At 42.8% G+C, this 22,509-nt stretch overlaps 1 protein-coding gene across 1 annotated transcript; it reads right to left on the bottom strand.

Moving 5' to 3' along the window:
- Positions 1 to 1,682: 1,682 nt before the first annotated feature.
- On the bottom strand, positions 1,683 to 21,206 carry nos2b (nitric oxide synthase 2b, inducible). The gene is made up of 26 exons (XM_078548120.1): positions 20,945 to 21,206; positions 20,388 to 20,439; positions 19,280 to 19,393; positions 18,766 to 18,914; positions 18,158 to 18,320; positions 17,941 to 18,032; positions 16,909 to 17,050; positions 15,547 to 15,686; positions 15,189 to 15,363; positions 14,661 to 14,762; positions 13,605 to 13,799; positions 12,912 to 12,994; positions 12,396 to 12,540; positions 11,569 to 11,673; positions 10,953 to 11,005; positions 9,812 to 9,986; positions 8,665 to 8,797; positions 8,454 to 8,532; positions 8,154 to 8,344; positions 7,633 to 7,790; positions 6,563 to 6,773; positions 5,987 to 6,074; positions 5,748 to 5,869; positions 4,988 to 5,136; positions 3,731 to 3,925; positions 1,683 to 2,805 (listed from the first exon to the last, which is right to left on the bottom strand). Exons 1-26 carry the CDS (start codon positions 21,058 to 21,060, stop codon positions 2,755 to 2,757), a joined length of 3,378 nt encoding a protein of 1,125 aa, XP_078404246.1. The 5' UTR covers positions 21,061 to 21,206; the 3' UTR covers positions 1,683 to 2,754.
- Positions 21,207 to 22,509: the final 1,303 nt, after the last annotated feature.

Below are 22,509 nucleotides of genomic sequence, written 5' to 3'. Positions count from 1 at the left end.
GGTCTTTGTGTTGTCGATTGAGGTTCAAATACCTCTGATTCTAAGGTGGGAACACCACCACCAGCCGAAGGTTTGCTCTGACTGTTCAGGTGGGAGACACAAAGTCCCGGGCCTGAATTTTATGCTGATCGGGTGGGCGCGTGCCCGACCTGAACGCGTGCGAAGTGACGTTGGGGAGTGCGTCCCGACGTCATTGCGCACACGAGCAATATTGAGGTTGGCGGGCACGCGTGGGAGTCAGAGCCACACCTGCCGACAATTAAAGGGCCGATTGAGGCCATTAGAAAACCCTATTGCCCACGATTTTATGTTGCCCGTGTGATTTCACGCTCGTCACACGGGCAAAATGGGCAGGCGGGCAGCCCGATTTAAACGAAGCCTCATCCAAGAGTGGGATGAAATGGCCGGGGTGAAATATAATAAAAAAAACGATATCTGGGGGCTGATGTTTCTTTGAATTCCGCTGTCAGGAGCTTGAATGTGCTGCACGGACGCAGTTTGGTGCATTTTCTTCCTGCCTTTTAATCTGCCTAGGTCTGCGGCTCCCTGAGGCAGATCCACAGCAGCTGTGCCTGCCTTCAGGGAGCTCACTGGAAGCGCCCGCCCACCTGCACCCTCACTCTGGTCGGCGTCCGTCCCCCTTCGGCAGCGCTGAGGCTTTCTCAGCGCGTTTCACGCTCGCTGCCCGTTGATTGGCCAGCCGGCCAGCATGAAATTGTGTTCGGGGGCCGATCGCCGGGGTGGGGGAGGGGGGGGAGAGTGCGTTTTGTGTCCGTTCCTGGGCCCGCTGACTTGGCCTGCATGCCAAGTGTGAAACCCAAGCCCTGGTGGTGCTATAGAGAGTGCTGTGCTGAGGCTGGGTTTTAAGGCCTACAGTCGGAAAATTAGAGGGAGCTTTATTCTTCATCAAACCCATACTGCTCCCGAGCAGCACTTGATGCTGACGTTGGTGCACAGAGTAGCAAGTGATTATAGCTCACTGTGGCACAACCCATCTCAAAACACTGCATGGATGAGTTGCTGTAGTAATAGGACATTGTAACAGGGAAAACGCATTTATACAGCACCTTTCACAACCTCAGAGTATCCCAAAGCACTTTACAGCCAGTTAAGTACTTTTGAGGTGTGGTCACTGTTGCATTGTAGGAAATGTGACAGTCAATGATTTGCACAGCAAGATCCCACAAGCAGGACTGAGATACTGACCAAATCATCTATCTTGATAATTTTGGTTCAGACTCAAGTGTTGACCAGGACACCGGGGAGAACTCCCCTGCTCCTCTTCGAAATAATGAAATGGGGTCTTTTACATCCGCCTGATGAGGGTAGAGGTCTTAAAAGTCTCATCTGAAAGATGGCACCTCCAACGTGCAGCACTCCCTCTACGCACTGGGCGCATCAGTTCAAATTAGATGCTCGAGTCTCTGTGGTAGGACTTGAACCCACAACCTTCTGACTTGAGAGAGAGGAGTGCCACTCACTGAGACGTGTCTGACTCAACCCGATGACCTCCATTTTTGATTTTGGCGTTGACTTATTTCCTCATGACCAAAATCTCAGGAGGAGTTCCCCTTCCCCTTCCTCTCCCTCCCAGGAAAAGCTTGGCCCTTAAAACTGATGATATAGGTGCAGGTGAGGGACACCAGGCTGGTTTAACAAAGCGGTGACAGAAACACAAATCGAAAGTTACAAATCATACAATTTTATTAAAATTCATAATTTATCATATGCTAGTTACACAGATAGCAGCCAGCTGCCACTCAAACACATTCTAAACCTTTACCAGTCTCAATCTGTCAGTCGATACTGGCTATTGCACTCTTAACCAGACTGTATTCTTTTATTAAAGTGCACGGTGAATCTTGACTTTACCAGCCGTTTCTTGCAATGTCCTGGCCGTTATAAATAATTTTCAGACTAACCTGCCTTCCACTGGCTTAATATTGATTCGTGAGCCTAATTTTATGCCCTTAAGCTTTGCCCAAAGCTCATGTTAAGGAATGCTGTGATATTGTTAAGGCACAGATATTGGGACATCAATATGAAGACGCATCTGTTTGTTATATTTGCTTCTGAATCACAATCACAATCCTTATCACCCTCAAGCACATTTGCAACCATCACTGGAAGCTTCATTTCCCATTTTGAAACGTCAATGTAAGTACCAAAGAGGAACAGGAAATAATTTATTTCTGGCTAGAAATGCAGATTTTTTTTTTTTCTCTCTTTCGAGGGTAAATTGCGAGGAGTGAAAAATGAACCCAGTTGTCATGATTCCATCATGGGCTGCGGGTGTTGCACATTATTAATATTGATGCTCAAAATGTCCGATATTACTGATTGACGCGCTCCAATGATGTCATGCTTCCCTGCACAAACCAGTTTCTGACATAATTAAGTCATAATTAATCTTCTGCAAGAATATAGATTTACCGAATTTATCCCAAAATTAATAACTGCACACAAAAAGGAAAAAAACAAAAGCTAACGCAACAGACTTCACTGAAATGCAAAGAAAAACTTGTTCTTAAACTCTTTGGATTTCCACTTGTGTCTATAAAAGCGAGTATGAAATTGAATGCTTTAAGTTACGATAAAAAGTTTGTCCATTTTGGTCCATACGTTGGCCAGCAGATACATGGTGAAAGCAGAGCAGCATTCAAGCCTTGTTAATGAAATGTTTCTGTCATTCTTAATATCTGTTGGCACAATTGTCTCTTTGGCGCCACTTGATCCTGTCATCAGGAAACACCGTTATTTCTGAAACGTTGCTCCGAAGATGTCTTCATGATATCGCTTCTGGTTCTGTTAAGCAAAGGAGAGATTGGAGTTAATGCAAAAAAAAAAGGAGACAATATAGGGCAATAAAATTTAATGATGTTGCGAAGAAATGTGATTTAAAAAAAAAATTTATAGGGAACAGGAGTGAGAGTGAATGACTTGCATCACATCCTGTTCTGTAAGAGTACTTTACAAACATTTGAACCCCCAGTTCATCCTTGTAACAAATGCAACGAAGTCCATGAGAAGGTCTTATTTTCATTTATTGATTCCTGCTCCTATTCCTGAGGGATCTCAAAGCTTTCTTGTCCATATAAGCTTCCTGGACCTTGGTAAGTGGGGCATGTGTGCCCCAGTCAGGCAAAGACAAATTCTACCTGTATGCATTTCTCAGTCGCTCAATTTACAGGGGTTAAGATGGTCGTGGGTTTCCATCAGACACAAGATTAACCAAACTGAAAAAGCTTCTTGGACTCTTACTGTATGGGCAGGATTTTAAATTAATTAAATTTAAAAACTTTTATTTGCTTTTGGAAACCTCATTCCACCCGTGGATGAGGTTTCCAAAAATGTGCAAAGGCCGCTTGGCCTTTTTGCTTGCCCGCCCAGCCATTAGGTTGCACGGGCAGCGAAAAATGTAAGTTAATTGTTTGATTAAGGCCCTAATTAATGAATTGATTAAAGCCCTAACAGGCCTTTTAATTGTCGGCGGGCGTGCTGCTGACTCTGGCGCGTGCCCACTGACCGAACTATTGTGCGACTGCGCTTTGACGTTGACACGCTCGGCGGGCGTCATCGCATGTCGTTTCATGCTCGAACGGGTCAAGCGGCGCCCGTCCGCCAAGCCAAAGTTTCTGCCCTATGTAATGGTATAGAATATGTGGGTGGAGAATGCATAGGAGAACAGTTGCTGGATCTATTCAGGAGAGATTTCTTGTCTCAGACCTACCTTCAGCATTGTGAGGAACTCTTCGGCATCCTCAACACTCATGCCACCTTGCTTAGTGATGATGCCTTTTAGGGTGTCAGTGACATCTTGCGCCATCTTGATTTCGCCACAGATGTAGATGTGCCCATTCCCTTCATGCAACATATTGTAGACTTCAGACGCCAGCTGTTCCCGAAGAATATCTTGTACGTAAGTCTGGTGGGATGGAAGCAGACATGGGAATATAAGGATACATCAACCTAGCTTTAAAGTGCAGTGAAAATAAGACCTTGTATTTACATAGTGCCTTGCTCATCCCCCTTCAGAGCATAAGAAATAGAAGCAGGAGTGGGCCGCATAGTTCCTCAAGCCTGCTTTGCCATTCAATAAGATCATTGGCTGATCTTTTACTTCAACTCCACTTTCCCTTCCTATCGTTTGATTTCTTTAGTGTCCAAAATCTATCGATCTCGGTCTTGAATATACGCAACAACTGAGCATCTACAACCCGTTGCGGTAGAGAATTCCAAAGATATCATGATGTCCCTAAGTACTCTGCTTTTGATGTGCAGCCATTGTTGTCTCGTAGGCAAGTGAGGTAGCCAATTTGGGCACAGCAAGATTCCACACTTAGCTATAAGACGAATAACCAATGAATTTGTTTGTGAAGGTTCTGGTTGAAGGATAAATGTTGGGCTAGGAAACCGGGAGAATTCTCCTTTTTTATAATGCCGGTGTTAAAATATTTTGAGGTTAAAAAGAACCTTATCCCCACTCGCAAAGGGACTGATCATTCCTGGGGTATGGCATTAGATATCCCCCAGTACCTCAGCCAAGTAGGTTAGCTAATTGGGTCCGAGCAGGTCAGTACGGCTCAGTAATGCACCACATTGTGCACAGAATTGCTGGGGAGCCCCCAATGGTATAAAAACATGAACATACGAATTAGGAGCAGGAGTAGGCCACTTGGCCCCTCAAGCCTTCTCCGCCATTCAATAATACCATGGCTGACCTGATTGTGACCTCAACTCCACATTCCTGCCTACCCCCGATAACCTTTCACCTCCGTGTTAATCAAAAATCTTTCTAGCTCTGCCTTAAAAATATTCAAAGACTCTGCTTCCACCCCCTTTTGAGAAAGAGAGTTCCACAGACTCACGACCCTCTGAGAGAAAAAAAATTCTCCTCATCCCTGCCTTAAATGAGTGACCCTTTATTTTTAAACGGTAAATAAGTAAAACATAGTTGCGCTATTGATTGATAAGTGGTTTAAATTACCTTTTTTTTGCCTGGCTCTCTGGAGTAGGCTGTGTAAACACCCTTCAGAATGTCTTTGTCTTTAAGTGCGAGTGTTTCTTCTTTGTAAATATGATCCATTTCTGAGTTCCGACAGCCAAACACCAAAGTCATGGGACCGGCTTTGACTCCTATAAATGTCACAAAAACAAACACCCAAATTGAATGGAAATCCAGTCTCGAGCATATTGACGACAACATTTGAGAATCTGAGGCATGGGGAGGCGGTTTAAACATCTGACAGATCACTGAGGGGAGTGAGAGTTGGCCATGATTATTGTTACTGTTGGAATGGTGTGAATGGGCCAGACTGAGATGGTAGTGAGGTCTTGAGCAGTAATTCTTTAATGGTTGCCTCACAGAATATGGGGAGTAAATAGACACTTATGAAACAGTTATCAGAAGTCTGGGAATTAGCACAGCATTGCACTATCCTGTGCAGTGTTGTTTCCTCTCATTTCCCCATCCTTTTCCCTTTCATAGCTATTTTCTTCAAACGTTTATGCAATTCTTCCATATTTTTAAGACAGGACTATGATGCATCATTATCTGTTCACCAGACACAACTCACAACCTGTCTTGAGTGAGGCAACATCAACCACTTGCTCTTTCTGCGTTAATGCAGTTGGTAAACGTGACTGGGTAGTGGGGTCAGACCTCAGCAGCACTCTACTACATGTCGACTGGTGCAGACCATTATAAGCAGGGAACTGAGGAAGGAATACCAGGAGTTCGAACATACCTCGTTTCTCAATGTCATGCTGCCGCTGTTGCCAGAAGCTTCTATATGGAGCAATTCCTGTTCCTGGGCCGACCAGTATGCAGGGTTTTGATTGGTTCTTTGGAAGATGGAATCCTGCAGTGCTGGAATTGAGACGTGAAACTGGTGATTAATTTTGAGCCATTCGGGTGCGGGCGTGTTTGTCGCTGTTTGTGAGTGTGCAAGGCTTAATTTGAAAGGGTGGGATCCAAGTGACCTACCTGCGCACATAACAGGGAACCAGTTCTCCTGTTTCCATGGTGTTGAACCAGGTACTGCAGACGCCATGATGCATGGGGCCTTGGCCATCTAAATACAAAGATAAATATCAGTTCCTGTTGGCACATTTCAGCAACGTGTGCCCATAACCAAAATAAGTCAGAAATGCTGATACAGCAGCATAGCTCCTTGAAACCTTGGTGTGTCATACATTATGTTGTGACCCCTGATAACCAATGCAAGGGCTTACTCTCCCATTTAAATGAGGTTAGGTCCGATTCACTTAGAATGAGTGAAAGAGCTTTTTCATATGCGGAGTTCAAATGCCTGAACGGTGGTGCTGTTTCTCCATGTTCCTCGAGGAGGAGGAAATTGTTCTACACATTGCCGTTCCCCTGAATCAAATTTGTGCCCCTCCAGGAGGTCTCCTGGATGGAAACTCGACTCTTAAGGTTTGAACAGTAGTCCCATCCTAATGTAAAGATACATCCTGAACCCCCTCCGCCCGCCTCCCGGCCCAATAACCCGGCCCCTTTTAAGAGGAGCAGACCCTCCACGTGAAATCTGACTCTCTCTACCTTTCGTCTTGTAGTTCACCACTGCGATCGTCAGGTGGATTTCTCCCGGCTTCATATCTAAGGATGAACTGATGGAGTAATATCTGGGCTTCAGCAGCATCAGCTGAGTGTAGAGGAACAGAGCAGGGCATTGGATGGATGGAAATTCCTCCAGGACTTCCAGGATGGTGGGGCTGTGGAAAGATTTCCACTTCTCATACTCCTTGGAATTCTGTAGAGGCACAACAAAGCAGGATTAAATATTAAATGGTTTAAAGCATAGCCTGATATAAAATATTTACCTGCACTATTTGTATATAATGAATCTTTAGCTGCTGCCTTCACAAAGTTCAGACTCTGTAGAGTATACCCATGGGCAAAATATGTTCCAGGAAATTTTACCTCACTTGGGCTCATTAGGCCCAACTAGCCTGTTCCTTCTGTACCGATGCATGATCTATTCATCCATCTGTCCTTGCCTTCTCCCTCAATTATACTCCCTCCAAATACAATTCTAATTCTACAGGTTTCAGACCTCACTGTGGGCAAAGCGTGAAACTGAATTCAACAAACTCGGCAATTTGTGGATCGGAACCAGGAACAATTAACGGTCAATTTTAACTGGACTTGCCAAGCAGGAATCCAGTAGGATTGATGCTGGTTTCACAACCTCCTCCCCCCCCACTGCCCCTCACCCACAATGGAGAGTGAAATCAGCCGGGGTGTAACACCAGCATTGTACCCAATTCTGTCAGTTTCTCAATGTGTGAGTTATGTTAACAATGCTCCCAAAAACAACAAACTTGTCATAGAAACCCCGACTCGTTCACTCGTGTCTTTCAAAGAAGGAGTCCTGCCACAACTTACCCGGTCTGACCTACACTTGACCATTTGTCTTATTGCTGCGCGTGGGATCTTGCTGTGCTCAAACTTGCTATTGTGTCTCCCGGCAATGACTGCACTTCGCAAGTAATTTCAATGCTTGTGAGCTGGGATGTATGACAGGGCGGCCGATCCACAATCTGTTTGCCTGTGCCCAATTTAAACTGACTGGTGTGTATGAGGCAGGTAACATCAGGGCGGACGCTCACCTGGCCTAGTTCCAGCAGTCGATTCTTCTCCGATTCGTCCGTCGCCAGGTGGGCAAACTTCTTCAGGAGGTATTGACTGGGTGGGGTGGTGATGTCCAGGAAATGAGTAAAAGCCTGCGAGAGACTGCAAGCTGGTATTCGCTCATCTACCTTCCAGTCTGTGGAGAGCAAAGAACATCCTGTCAATTAGCCTAAAACACCCGGGACAGAAACAGATTTGAAATCTCCTCTTATTTCAGAATTGTATGAGAATTTCAATAACTGAAAGAGCAAAGGGACCAAAATGCCAAATGCCATGTAGATGAGGGGTTGGGGGCAGGGGTAGGGGGTGCAGGAGGGTTACTGGTGCTCATCTCAACAACTTTAGGAGACCCAGAGTCCAAATTTAACCCTAGCCTTGTGACCGAAGATGAGGATTACACTGTGTAATGTCTAAGACAGAGGCATGCATTGGGTTCTTTTAATTGCATCTGTTTAATCCACTAGCAAGACAATGCAAACACTTGCAAAGCTCTACTTACCTCTCACGCTATTGCCGTTGTTAACCTCCACTTGGACACAGTGATGAGAACTTGGCGTCCCTTTGAGCCTCTTGATCAGCGCGTTGACGAGGGCCTCCTGATTCTGAGGGAAAACTCCAACGTGCTCCCCGGGCAGATACTGGAGTTCCTTGGAGTCCCTGCAGGACAGCTCGACCAGGATGGTGGAGCGACTGTGATCAGAGAGATCCAGGTAAGTATGTGATCATGAAGGGTGTGAAAAGAGTTGTAATTGATCATTTCGCTCTTCTTTTCAAAAAAAAAATTAATGGGCCAGCGTACCTGGATTTCGGGCTCTGCAGATTCTTCTTCAACTTGAACGTCATCGGCAGAATTTTCTTCCCTTGCGTTTTCGCGAGAGCTGAGAAAATTAGAAAATCAATTATTATCAATTTGTCCATAGAATGGTCGTGTTTTAGTCGAAGAAAAATCTAAACAAAGTGATGTTGGATGGGTGATGATTGCAATTCAAAGTCTGTAAGTGAATGGGTACCTGCACACAAGTCCAGCGGCCTGGTCTCAGTCGCGAACCTGTATCTGCTGGGGTCCCACACGTCACTTTTGGTCGCTGTCTTGAACTGACCCAGCTCCACCTTCCCTCGCACATTGAAGTCTTTGCAGGCTTTCTGTTTAAAGAAGCGGATAGAAGGAAACCATTTTTAAAAGCTGCACAAATTGCAATACTTTTGACCAGTGGTCTTCAAAGGCACGACTAATATCAGAGTTCTGTGTACAAAGCAGAGGAGCGATCACCAAGAGCACCGTGTCACAAAGTGGGCGGAATGTAAGTTTGTAGTAATGGCTATGCCACACTTTCTGTTTACAGTGACACTTAACAGGAGGCCAGGTTGCGTCCCAGGAAGCAAAGGAGGGAAGAACTATGCTAAATGTAGTGGCGATGTTACTGGATTTGTACTCGAGAGAATGTGAGTTCAAATCCCTACCAAGGCAGTTGGACAATCTGTATTCAGTTTCCAAAAATCAGCAAAAGTGGCCATGAAACTGTCAGATTGCCTTAAAGGATCTAACTGATTCTGTAATGCCTTCTATGGAAGGAAAACTGCTGACCTTATCTAGTCTGGCCTGTATGTGATTCCAGTCCCACACCAATGTGGCTGACTCTTGACTGCTCTCTGAATGGGCTTAGCAAGTTTCTCTGTTTTATCACCCACCGCCTTTTCAGGGTGACTAGGGATGGACAATAAATGCCAAGCTTTGCAGGGATGCTGACATCCCCAAAGTTGGATATAATAACAAATCACATTGACAGTCACCCCAGACCATACTTGACCTCTTCTAAGGTATTGGTTCCTTCAAAGAAGGGGCAAATAACAAGAGTGAGAGAAGACTTAATGATGGTCACCTAATCAAAATTTTCAATGAAAGAGGCTCTCAAGTGCCTTAAAATGCATTAAAATGTTTTCCAATTATTTTCTCCTTTCCAAGACAATTGTATCAATTAGCCCGTCCCACCCTCTGTCTACATTCACTCGCAATGAAGAAGCAGGGAAACTTGGTACTTGCACTATTTGCCGTGCAACATATCTTCCCCACACCACCTCATCCCAAGTTAGCTGAAGTTAGCCAGGAGGTTTTCTTGACACTGAGTCGTCACTTTGCCAAACCCAACGGCAACCCACCTTGAAAGTGGTGATAGCCCAGTCTACAAAGGATTCTTCCTGTCCACCAAGCTCATCTCCCTCTCCTGTTTCGGACAACCGAGTTGCCCCGAGCTGTTCCAGCTTCTTATCGAGCGTATGGGCGAAAGCACAGAATTGTGGGTACATGCGGGAGCCAAGTCCAAAGATGGCATAACTGCAAAACAAAATCGCATAAGCCAAATCAACTTTTAGTTTAGAAAAAGCAGGTTCTTTTTTAAAATGTAAAGCTGCCCATGTTATAAGTTGTAGGCCTCCTTTGCCATCCCCTAGCGGCATGATACACATCCCAACTGAATCACCTGTGCTCCCAGGTTCTTGTCTATTTATTTATGTACAAGAAATATATGCATTATATACACTTGTTTGCTGCTCTTGATGTGACTATGCTATAGCAGGACTGTCTTGCCTGCTCTTTTCTTTATCCATCCTGATGGACTCTAGCAAGTATATAGCAGACAATCCTAACTTACCATACTAGGAAATCGTGGGCAGATGCTTACATCTCATAATTAGGGAGATCGCGGGTACACTAATGAGCCTGTGATGACTAATGCTGTGGGGCCGCTTATCCTGAACTCCTTTTAACAATGCATTACAACAAATTCTGGCATAATTAGGAGCAGATGAACTGTAATTTAATGCTGTGAGAACTTCGAATTGTGGAGTCATATATGTTTTAGTGTTACTCTTTAATATAAACTGGCACACTAAGGCCAAAAAGGATTCCTGATTTTCTCTTAATTGCTGGCACTCTCTTTCTTGAAAGAGTGAATGTGCGTTTATATAGCGCCTCTCAAAGGGCCTCACAGCAACTGTAAATGTTTCACTAGCTAATGGATTCCTGTCTGATGGGTGGTCACAGCTGTTATGTAGGAAATGCAACATCCAATTTGCCATACCGCAATGTCCCTGGAACAGCAATTAAATATGTGAGCAAATGTTGGTTAAGAGATAAGTGTTGGCCAGGACACAGGAGAAACTCTCGTGCTGTACTGCACTGAAGCATTAGCCGGATTGTGTATGAGATCTTCAGAGTTAACATTGAGAGTGCCAGTTACCAAACCAAGCTGATACATGTAATAAATGGAGCTGCAAAATTGAACATACAAACCGTGCTTACCTGAATTTATATGGTTTCAATGGCTTCTTGGTAAACAAAGATTTCTTAAACACCTGTAACAAAAATAGATATTTTTAATAGAAAAATAGATTCTGCACCATTAACAAAGATCTTTTTTTAAAAAAAAGAGAATTTATAACATTCTCCCAGGAGTTTCGTTACCACTGTTCACTTCCAATTCGCCATGAAATCCTATTTCAGGCACTTTCCCTGTTGTATGTTTTGTGGTGCAAAAGACTTCACTGATCTTTCCTGCCTCTCCCTCACTGTGTTCTTCATGCTATTCACAAAGAATTCTCGAAATAATCCCTGTCGCACAATTTCCGACCCATCCACTCAACCTTGGGCGTACCTGTCTGCTCAATTCTCCTGATATTTTAATGACTAAGGTTTTACCTCCTAAATCCACCTCCTTCGCACATAATCGCCCTGTCTCCAGTTTGACTTTGGCACTGTCACAAAACCACCATACTCTTAGCCTGATGACTTTGATTCTGATGCACGCTGTTTATTCCAAAGCCCATGAACTAATTTGACTCAATCTAACTAAACCTGCTCCTCTCATGCTGGGAATTGCGAAGAGATTGGGCTATTCTTCCAATAACACACTGCTTACCTCTCCATTTCCAGGTGAATCTCCATTTCCAAAGGTACTTGTCACCACCAAGACCAGCGACTCCATATTCAGGTCATTCAGATCATAATCATCCATGCAGACAATCTGTTAGTGAAGAACATCACACCCAAACAATATTAGGGTCATGATGGATGAAAAGGATGACTTTAAATTGAATCTGTCCTTTAAAGCCCCTTATTATGAAATGTATCAAAAGAGGTCAAGCATATATATATAGACATATAAGAGCAATAGTGCCTCAACAAAGTGCGAACTAGGGAATGGAATACTTTCCTATATTTGCTGCCCAACAGCAGGTCAGGTATAGCTCGGAGAGGATTAAGTTCCCTCAATTCTACCTCATCACAGTCTCAGAAGAGCATTTTCATTCCCCACAACAGGCATCTTTATGGGCCTTGCCAATCACTGGTGAATAATGGGCGCGTTACGAACATATGAACTAGGAGCAGGAGTAGGCCACTCGGCCCCTCGAGCCTACTTGGCCATTCAATAAGATCATGGCTGATCTGATTGTAACCTCAACCCCACATTCCTGCCTACCCCCGATAACCTGAAGTAAAACTCAGTTTTAGGAATTCCCAAAATGGACTTTGATATAATAACAAGAGGTGTTGGGAGCTGAGGTGAACTGCCAAGTTTCTACAGGAATACCATGTGCGTACATTGACTACTGCTATTCCTACATTCCGACACAAAAGTGACCTTGCTTTAAAAAATAATTCACTGGCTGTAAAGCGCGTTGGGACACCCTGACATCGTGAAATGCACTATAAAAATGTAAACCTGTTTTTCTTCCTTTGATTTACCTTGCAATTGAAGGCACCGTTGAACAAAGTGCGCAGCTTTTTGGCAAAGGTTTCTGACTTTCCTGTTTCTGTGGCGTACAGAATCGTTGCCTTTGTTCTTTTGGCCATGGTCTTCCTCATCAGAACAGAGCTGAATAATGTTGCTCTGGAAGAAAAGCAACATTATTTAATATTTAACAATCAGTTCGAGTCTCTAAATGAGCGGATTTAGCTCTGGTACAAGCTTGTATATTTGTTCTACATTTAAAAAGTCTGTGAAGACAATACCAAAGCTGAAAAGAGTAGACGAGGTATTGAAGCAACATTGAATTTTAGAGGCCTGTATCCTGTAGGAGGAAGGAAAGGCTAAAGGAGAGGAGAGAAGAACATAAAGAGGCAAGTCTTGAGGTCCTAGGAATGACTAAGTTAGAGTGAAATACTCTGCAGGGTGCTTTGATTGGAACACAGTGTGAGCAAGGAAAAGCTAGGGAAAGGAAAATTAATTTTAAGAAGAACTAATGATTTTGACACACTTACAACGCCAAATGTTTGAATTTGATCTCATTCTTCTTCGGTCTCCGGCTTTCATCGTGCCAGATGTGTGTTTTCCAAGCATCAACCTGTGATCACAGAACATTGATAGGAGGTTACATTACATTATTGCCTCAATGCTGAACAATGTTCCCTTTCAGTTTCAGAACAACTTGCAGATAGTGGACAAGGAGCAGGAGGAGCCCCTCAAACTCGCACCAATAGTCAGTAGGACCATAGTTGATTTTCTACATCAACTGCACTTTCGCACTCCACTCCTATATCCCTTAATTCCCTTTGTGTCCAAAAATACAACAATCTTAGTCTTAAATATACACAACACCTCAGCATCTGCAGCCCCCTGGGGTAGAGATTGGATTCATTCTTGGCAGTCTGTGTGACAACATTGGATTAATGCACAACAGTGCTCCAATCCCTGATCCAATGTGCACTGACATCCAATTTCTGGCAGGAGTGGTGACTGAGAGTGGGAATCATGGCTTATTATTTTCCTCCTTACCCTAGAGGTACTGAGAACAACTAGGTAGCACTCCTACTGACACTACAACTAAGATCGGTTATCTCAGGTCAGGAGTTTGGGAAATTCATGATCTTCTTGGCTCTATTTTACAAAGCTATTTACCAACACTTAACAACTGGGTCCTTGAGCTTTGAACTTTATTACATGAAGGCAATTACCTGGTAATAAAAGAAAGGGCTGAGGATGTAGTTCAATATCTCCTGATGGAACACTCGTGTGATGCTTCCAGAGATTGGTGGGACAAGCCAGACCCAGTCCCCAGGGCAGCCTCCTCTCAGCCGGAACTCATTCTCCATGTGCTTCATGAAGGACTCTGCGGCAGTGTGGTGGTCCATAATTGTCACATTCTTTTTCTGCAACAAGAAAATTACATCATGTAATCAAAGCTTGAGGCTGTGGGAACTTTATTGAAAGGACGGAAAATCTGATGTCATGTGGACAAACCTACAGGCTGTGTTGGTGGTAATGATCCCAAATCCTGGGAACTACCTTTAAGACAGCATGGTTTATTTCGTACACTAATTCCCAGAACAGTGAAGAGCTACCATGTGTTATTTTATCAATAGTGCTTTGGGGAAATTGAACTTTAAATGTCTGCTTCCAAGACATAAAACATCATCTCCGAGGGCAAATGTTAAATGTCCTGGGTTTGGGGTTTACAGGGTGAGGGGGAGGGTGGCAATTCAGTTGCTTCCCTAGGAAGAGTTTATGCTTTTACAGGGTATCGTGAACTCCTCTTCCACTCACAATGTCAATGATATCAAGTGACATTATGTGATTAGTTTTCCCAATTTTCATGGGCTCCTCTGTTATCTTCTATCAGAAGAGCTAATGGTGAATTCCAGTGCAGAATTCCAAAGTTTTGTGAGTCCGGATCTCCAATCAGGAGAAAACAGTGGAGTGTATCCTAACTAAAGTGACCGGAATTCTACTTTTGCGTCAGTTTTGCTTCTGGTTCAGCCTAAGTGAAAGAGAAATCTCATTGCAAGTTTGTTCTTGAGGTGCTCATGATCCTCTTCACACTAATAGCTTTGCTAAATAGTAATGAATATCCTCCTAAATCTTCTAATAGGTTATTGAATCATTTATTTAACAGGAGGATGGTCTGGGATCACCTTCTGAATGTAATAAGTTTGCTTGTGTCCAAAATGACTGTGTGATGCTATTTTTAAAGAAAAATGTCTTGAAGCTCAGCATCAAGTTGTTTCCCTCACCTGGAAACTGTGCAATACAGCAATGTTGATCTCCACCACTACTTGGTCTTTCCACAGAGACGCCAGATTATTTGTTTCTAATCCCATTTTCTTCCCCACTTCCTGGGTTGCAAAAAAAATGAACAATAAATTAATTTCAACCAAACTTAAAAATTAGAGGAAAACTCTGGAAGTTTCTACTTCTACTTTTTACATTGATCATTTAACCAATGAGAGAAAAAAAATCACATTTGTTAATTTATTTTAACAGCTGTGCCACTCTGTCTTGGCGTACTGAAAACTGTTAGGGGGTCTCAATTCACAATCTGTAGTGTTCCCTAAAATGCACAATCTTGATTTTAGCGAGGCCATAGTGGGGGTATGGAGGGAAAGCACTCAACGATAGTAAATTGTTTCTTAACTGTTTCATTCCAGGTTTCTTTATCATTAATGTAGTTTACGGAGATTTAACCAGAAAAAGTACCCCTTTAGGCTGACTATCAGAGAATGTTCTTATGTAGCTAATGCATCAGTGCAAATTGGCTGTACCTCTAGCACATTGTATCGCTGAACATCACAGAAGTCTCGAACACCAATCTCAGAGCTCATGTACCAGCCATTGAAGGGGCATCCAGGAAACTCCAGGCCTCCAACTTCCAGTAGCATGTTAGCAACAGCAGGCAGGGCATACCATCTGAGATCTAATTCTTTGAACCAGTCAAACCTGCAAGTACAAGCAGGTCTATTAGTTATGTGGGTCATTGCATTCCAGCATATAAAACCAGTGTTTGTAATGGTCTTTAGTCTCCTGGTCTGCAGGCAGATAGGTATACGGCAGCTAGGTTGGAATTGTGCATTTGAGACCATGTTACACATAAGTGATTGGACATTTGAAGTTTGAACTTACTTTGGATGCTCAATTTCTATTTCGAGAATAAGCTCTGGTGGATATTCAAATATTTCTGGATCCTGACCATTGGCCTGAATGATTAATGGAAGCACATCATAGCGTCCAAAGAGGGGTGTCCAGCCAAGGTCAATGCATACCTGAAAATAAGACAGGTACAACCCTGTTAACACAATGCAACATCTTACAGTAGGCTACAAAGAACAGTAGGATGTAGCCACATAATATTCACATTATATATCAGGTCCACTGGTGATCATTCTTTCTTTAAGGCACTTGACCAAAATGGGCAGTAGAGACAGAGAGAGAAATTGTACAGTTTGGTTAGCAAGGAATAAAGGACAAAGATCAATGAAATGAGTTGAGTTACAGATCAACCACAAACTAATTGAATAGTGGATTGAAGGGCTGAATGACCTGCTCTTGTTCCTATGTAATCAATCTGAGAACAAAGTGATCACAATGTAACTAACAACAAAAAGCAGACAGTTCAGTAGTGCTTAAACATGTCACCTTTGCTGCATTAGAGGAGAAACAGGGATTGTGGGGCATTCTGCGGGGAAATCCTTATCAATGAGAATATTTGGGAAACTGATATAAGAATCATAGAATCATGCAGCACAGAAGGAGGTCATTGTGCCTGTGTCAGCCCTTTGAAAGAACCATTTGATTAGTCCCACATGCCTGCTGATTCCTTGTAGCCCTGCAATATTTTCCCTTTCAAGTATTTATCCAATTCCCTTCTTTAAAGTAGCTGCCTGGGGGATCTGGAGAGCATTTATTCTTCGAGAGTAGATAACAATATTTGAAATTTAGGAATAGGAAAAGGCCTAAAAAAAAAAAGCCTGTCTTCTTTTCTGATAGATCTCAACTCCCTCTACCATCTCAAACCATCTACTGCACCCAGGTCACTCACTGGAAAAGTACCTTACTGTCCCATGTTGTCTGTGTGTCTATTTCAATGGGCTTTCCTGGAAACTTATTCCACAACTCGAATGTTTCTTGTATAAAAAGCTCTGCTTTACTTCTTTTCTTATTTTTTAACATCCTCATTTTTAATTTGTGTTCCCCTCCCACCCCATTTGCCAAAGTGAATGCTTGGTTTGACTCCCTCTGCTTATGAACTAAGTTAACTCTTACTGATTATTATTTCTAGTGCTGTGTGTGATTTGCTGCTGTAGATAGGAATTAATCAGAACAGATTTCTAACAGTTGAAGATAACTTTAAGTTCCTTAGGAAGCAACTGATTGTAAACGGTGTGGCCTTCTTTCTTAACGCCTTAGCACTCTGTTGCAGTGATATAGAGATCACTTCATCCATTGAACTCCAGGGCAGCACCTGCAGTGAGCCTCATGGCTTACCTGTGTGAATGCAACTCCAGCTGGATCTCCAATGATGGAGCCATCAGGCAGCTGATACCCTGCATAACGGATCATCTGGCTATTCCATATTCTGAAGTCATGTTTCCCATCAGTCCTCTGAGGGAAGATAGTGATGGTAGATCTGCAGAGGAAAATTATCCGGTGGGTAAGTTACAGAAGATAAATTAACTTTTTCCTACATTACAACAATGGCTGCATTCTAACAATCCTGCATTGCCTGTACAGCATTTTGGGGCATCCTGTGATTGTTAAAGGTGCTAATTATATGCAAGTATTTCTCGTGATTAATGGTGTTAGTATCTTGTAATGTCTGTTTCAATTTTTTTTGGACATAATGCAAAAGCTTGCTACGGTCAACCATATAATTAAAAAAGAACACAATTTGAATGAAGCCTTTTAATTAAAGGGGCACTGTACTGAAGAAAAAAATGATTTGGAAAACTGTTTTTGGTTGGTAGGCAGGAGAAAAGCTGAACTGCATTTTCATGAAAGTACATATAGATACGACATGTTTACATTACACATCAGTAAACATTAAAAGGATTAATTGAAAGGAAACTGATGAAAACAGCCTCTCCCTGTGTCTCCTCCTCTCTCTTACACATAAATATATACCGCAATAAAATTCTTGCTTTGTAAATAGAGTAAGGAATTTAAATTCAATTTATACTGTTGGTAAATTATTATATTACGTTTTCGTTCCTCCCATTCTAAGGTGCAAAAAAAAAAATCAAAACTTTGTACTAAACTTGGCACGTATTGGTGCTGAACATTTAAAATCATTCCTTTACCATAGGCATTAATTAACCTATTTATAATCTGTTGGTTGTTGCCTTCATTAAGACAGCAGACACAAGAATTGCGTGCAGATGTGTTCAAAGCTTTGGCCTTCAAATGATGCTGTATAAATAATAATGGTCATGTTCAATCGCTAATATTTACACAGTGTCATTTCAAGGCCAACACTACGTGTTCTAAGCAATCTTAATGTGAATGCACCCCGACCCCTACCTCAAGTTTCCATCGTTGGTTGCATACTTCAAGTGGGTGCACATGTGCTCGAACATCTCCTTTGCGGTGGTGCATTTCCGAGCGTCAAACACCTGCAGAGACACAGACATAGTTACAGGGAGGTGGACGGGGTTCATTTGCCATTCCAAAGGGGGAAAGAAAACAAAGCAAAGTTGAAAGCCTTGGAGTGACAGTGAGAAGGGAAAGGGGTACCTACATGGAGGTTGGACCACTGGATGCGGCCAATGCACCGAGGGGCGTTGCGCCAGGCTTGCTTTGATGCGAATACCAGCTCCTCATAGGTCAGCTCATATGTGCCCGTGTCTGTGATGCTTTTGCTAACCTCCTCAATTCGGGCCAGATGCTCCTCAGTTCTGGGGCTGGGATTGGGAAGAGGAAGATCAATATGGTTAACTCAGAAGCTTGGCCCAATCCTGGCTCCCTGGTCATTTATTTAATGCTAATAATTTGTTCCTATTAACAACCTACAGCAAATTTCTATGTCATCTCACACCACATGCCCTTCCTGTTAACCTAACAACCTAATTTAAAACCTCCACGTATATGATGAAAGTTGCCTTTGTAAATTGGTCATACCGTAATTATAACTATCCCCCCAGTGCAGCTGAGTAGGCAACTGAGCCTAACCCTCTGTCACTTGGTGCCATATTGTCCATTGTGACAATACAGGAATTTCTGCTACCTGCAACTGGTCTCCAACTGGTAATCCTATCAACCAAGGGTCATCGCAGAAAATAGGAGGAGAAATTGCCAACACTTAAAAGACCTGCTATCCCCGTATATTCACAATAACGTTTCCCTTACCTTTTGAAGGATTCATAATATTGCTTGATGAAATCTATAGCCTGAGTAAGAATTTCCTCTGGTGGAACAGGTTGATCTCGAGTTTCTCTGGTCATTGCTTTTGGAGTCATTAGAGAGCCCTTGCAGGCTGCAGACTGACATGGCATGTTCTAAATGGGAGTGAGAGAGAAAGGTAAGATCAATCCATCATTTTAATGGGGTGAAAAAAAAGCCTTTTAGAAATATTGAGATTTTTATTCTACGGATATTGAGGTCTATTTTCATTTTCAGGTGGAATGGATCTAGATATATATATATATATATATATAAACACCCAACTTTAATTCAATTGAAATTAGTGAAAATTGGGCGGGCTCCGCCCAGGTTACCCCCGCACCCCCAAAACCCCCCTCCACACTCCCCACCCCACCCCGCTGTCTAAACTTCTTTAGGACAAATGTCGGATTTGTTGAGAAGGAGGAATCACAGTTAGTCTCTCGGCTCTGTACGGTGAAGGAGGTTTTAACAATCTTACCTTGACTGCTTTTTGATGCAATGTATCCTGCATAATAGCCCCGTTTTCCACATTGATCAACTTAACAAACTTCGGGGCGTAAGGACAACGCATGGGTCCCCTTGCGGGAAGTGGCTATTGGCAAAGAATAGATAAAATCATTAGATAAAAGCAAAATACTGCGGATGCTGGAAATCTGAAACAAAAACAGAAATTGCTGGAAAAACTCAGCAGGTCTAACAGCATCTGTGGTGAGAAAGACAGAGAAATCGTTTCGAGTCCATACGGAGTTAACTCTGTCTTTCTCTCCACAGATGCTGTTAGACCTGCTGAGCTTTTCCAATAGATAAAATCATTCAGTTTGTAGAAATAATCAGCTTCCGACCACAAATCTGATTTTTTTTTTAAAAAAATGAACAGAACAGGGCATTTGTCGTTGAAATAATTAGAAACGAACTGTTTACTTCTTAATATTTCTCCTTTCGGTATAAAATCAAATATACAAATCTATAACACGAAGGAAAAACGGAACCTGCACGAACTTGCTGTCAACTTTCCATTATAAATTCCTGCACTCATGTTTGTAACAAAAATAGACTGTTGTAAAACTGTATCCCTCTCCGCCAGATGCTGTCAGACCTGCTGAGTTTTTCCAGGTGTTTTTGTTTTTGCTGTAAAACTCAATGCCTAACTTTTAAAACGGGGGCTGCATTGCAATTTCTCTAGCCTAATTATTTTGCCCCTCCTCGAAAATCAACCTGAATCCCGGACTGTAATAGTGTGGGATATGGACCAGTTTGTGTGTGTAAACACTAAATCCCCTCGCTCCCCATTAACTCACAGTGCAATAGCATCACTGATAGGAATTTCTTCCTATCAATAAACTGTAAGAGTATTACAGAGATATACCTAAAAATTTAGTCTATTTTTCAAACTTATCTTCATTCTTATTTCAAGTCATTTGAACTTTGCAATGTTATTAAGTATTATTTCAATTATCCAATATGGAAAAAGTGTAAATGCCAATTAAGTCCATGTGAAGTTAGCCCCGAACTGGGCGCTAATTAGTAACGAACTATTTGTTTTTAATGGTCGAAATGCATCAGACTAGCAACGAGTTGTCACTCACCTCAGAGCCAGCATTAACGCTCTTAAAGTTCGGAATGTGTCCATTGACGAGGCTGGAGAGAGAATCAGATGGAAAATCATTATCCCGAACTACTGTTTCTTCCCAATTCCGAGCACCCTTTTGGGATTTTGAGAATGAGATTGGGAAAAAAAAAATAACCCCATCAAACCTGCAGAAGCAGCGATTTAAAACCAATCGTTTTTAGAAGTTCAGCTTTATCTAAGGTTTAAAAAAATTCGCTAAATATCTGGGGTTTTTTTTTTAAACCGACAATTTTGTTCACTGGGTGTCGACCAATTATTAAATGATTAATTTTAAAAAAAAACTCTGTAATTGATCAAGCGGAAATATTTCTGATTCAAATGCTAAAGTTAACTTTCCCGATCCCTCCAAGCATTTGTTTTAGAAACGGGAGCTTTTTTTCCCCCAGGTAGTTTTGTTTTTTGTTCTCAGTTTGCACTATAGTGTGTGTGTGGGGGCGAAGGAGGGTCGCTATCTGAACGCAACCCACATGCACTTTGCGGCTGGGGTTAAATTCCCCATGAAATTGACTGTACCTCTCTCCTTTGCCGATGTCCTTTTCATTGTTGTTAAGATCCGTCGCTGGACTGGCTCCAGGCTCGAACTTGCCTTTGTACCTGGGTCTCTGGAGGAAATTCCATGGACACAGCATCTTGCCTGGGTTTCTCTTCCCTGTCTTTAATTTTCCCCGCGGAGAACAGAAGAGGCTTTTGTTTTCTCAGCGATCAAGAACAAAAAGAAAACAAACGAAATCTGCAACAAAAAGTTAAAATAAAAGAAAACTGCACCCGGTTCCAACTCGGTAAAGTCAAGCAAAAGAAGTGGTTGCGAATGTGCCACTGTCTCAACTGCTTCGATTGCCAACCGGTCCGCCTTATTTATACACAGTAGGCTTCCGAGAGTGACACCTTTTATGCAAAATACGGCAAAGCCAAATTACTGAAATTCAGGAAAGCCCCATTTTTTTTTGCTCTTATCTTCCTTGCTGTGGAGCTTTAACGAGGACGTCACCGGTTGCAACATGTGTCTTCGTCCGCCCTGCCGGCGTCACAGCAACATTCCCACTTCAGTTTTCAGACTTGAGCTGGTACGTTCCCCGGGTCGCATTGTTCTCGATTCCTGACACTCCCTTGACACCATTGACACAACTGGCTTGGAATTTAAAGCAGGCAGCCTCATTTGCTTGGACGTTGAAAAGTAGCTTTATTCAAAGCTGCTGCCACACATGACAACACTGGACCAGAGAGCTTGTGGGTTCAAGGTCAACTCCCCTGGTCTGAGCCCAGGGCGGGGCCTGAGGGAGCGCTGCTCTTGCCCTTCAGGTGAGCCTGCTAAAGGTGAAAGGTTTCCCTGAAACTACTTGGAGGAGCAGGGGAGTGCTCCCGGATTCCTGGCCAGCATTCAACCCCCAATTCATGCCACTTAAAGCAGAGTGACTGATCATTCATTGAATTTCTGTTTGTGGGCTCTTGCTGTGCACCCAATGTTTGCATAACAGCAGTCATGTCCCTTGAATGCAATTTGTTGTCACTGAGATGCTTCGGGACATTGAGAGATGAGATAACATGCTACGTGGAGTCACGTCTTCCTCAACTTACCTAATTGACTGTGTGTGTGTGACTAATACCCAATAGTAACCTGTGAACTAGCCATTTAAAGGACGCTTAAAGTGGAGCATGGGTGAACCCCCTTCATCCTCTCCCTGGGGAAACATCTCATCTGAACTCTTCCCTTCAGTTGACAGCCAGGCTGAGATCAGGGACTCATCGTGTGGGTTAATAATGGGCTGCATTTCTACTTGTATCATTGCAGAAAGCAGCCTATTCAATGCAACATCTTGCGTCATTAGATGCGATTAATAATGTAAGAGAACAAACACATTCATTGAAAATCATTGCACTTTTACGAGGAATTGACTTGAATGAAGCACTTTATTATGTACTTGCGGTGATAAGTCACTAAATAAATTAAATATTGTGTTAATCAATTTGATATTCATTGGCCAATGGTTTAAGCAAAAATATTTTCTCCCCCTTCTCCCTTTTCCTCCCCTTCTTTGCTGAAGACAGTAACTGAAGTATGGTTCCACAAGCCTTGGTCA

This window comes from Cetorhinus maximus, chromosome 9, assembly GCF_964194155.1.
Source record: "Cetorhinus maximus chromosome 9, sCetMax3.hap1.1, whole genome shotgun sequence".
NCBI classification, from domain to species: Eukaryota; Metazoa; Chordata; class Chondrichthyes; order Lamniformes; family Cetorhinidae; genus Cetorhinus; species Cetorhinus maximus.
The sequence above is the reverse complement of the archived record's forward strand: the minus strand, read 5'-3'. Positions and strand labels throughout refer to the sequence as shown.

What these genes read in the sequence shown, in the direction of transcription:
- nos2b (XM_078548120.1), bottom strand. Translation starts at nt 21,060, where the DNA reads ATGCTGTGTCCATGGAATTTCCTCCAGAGACCCAGGTACAAAGGCAAG. An exon ending in AGCGATACAATGTGCTAGAG is followed by an intron (nt 14,763 to 15,188) that starts GTACAGCCAATT and finishes TTTGCAACCCAG; the next exon opens with GAAGTGGGGAAGAAAATGGG. An exon ending in CAACGGCAATAGCGTGAGAG is followed by an intron (nt 7,791 to 8,153) that starts GTAAGTAGAGCT and finishes TGCTCTCCACAG; the next exon opens with ACTGGAAGGTAGATGAGCGA.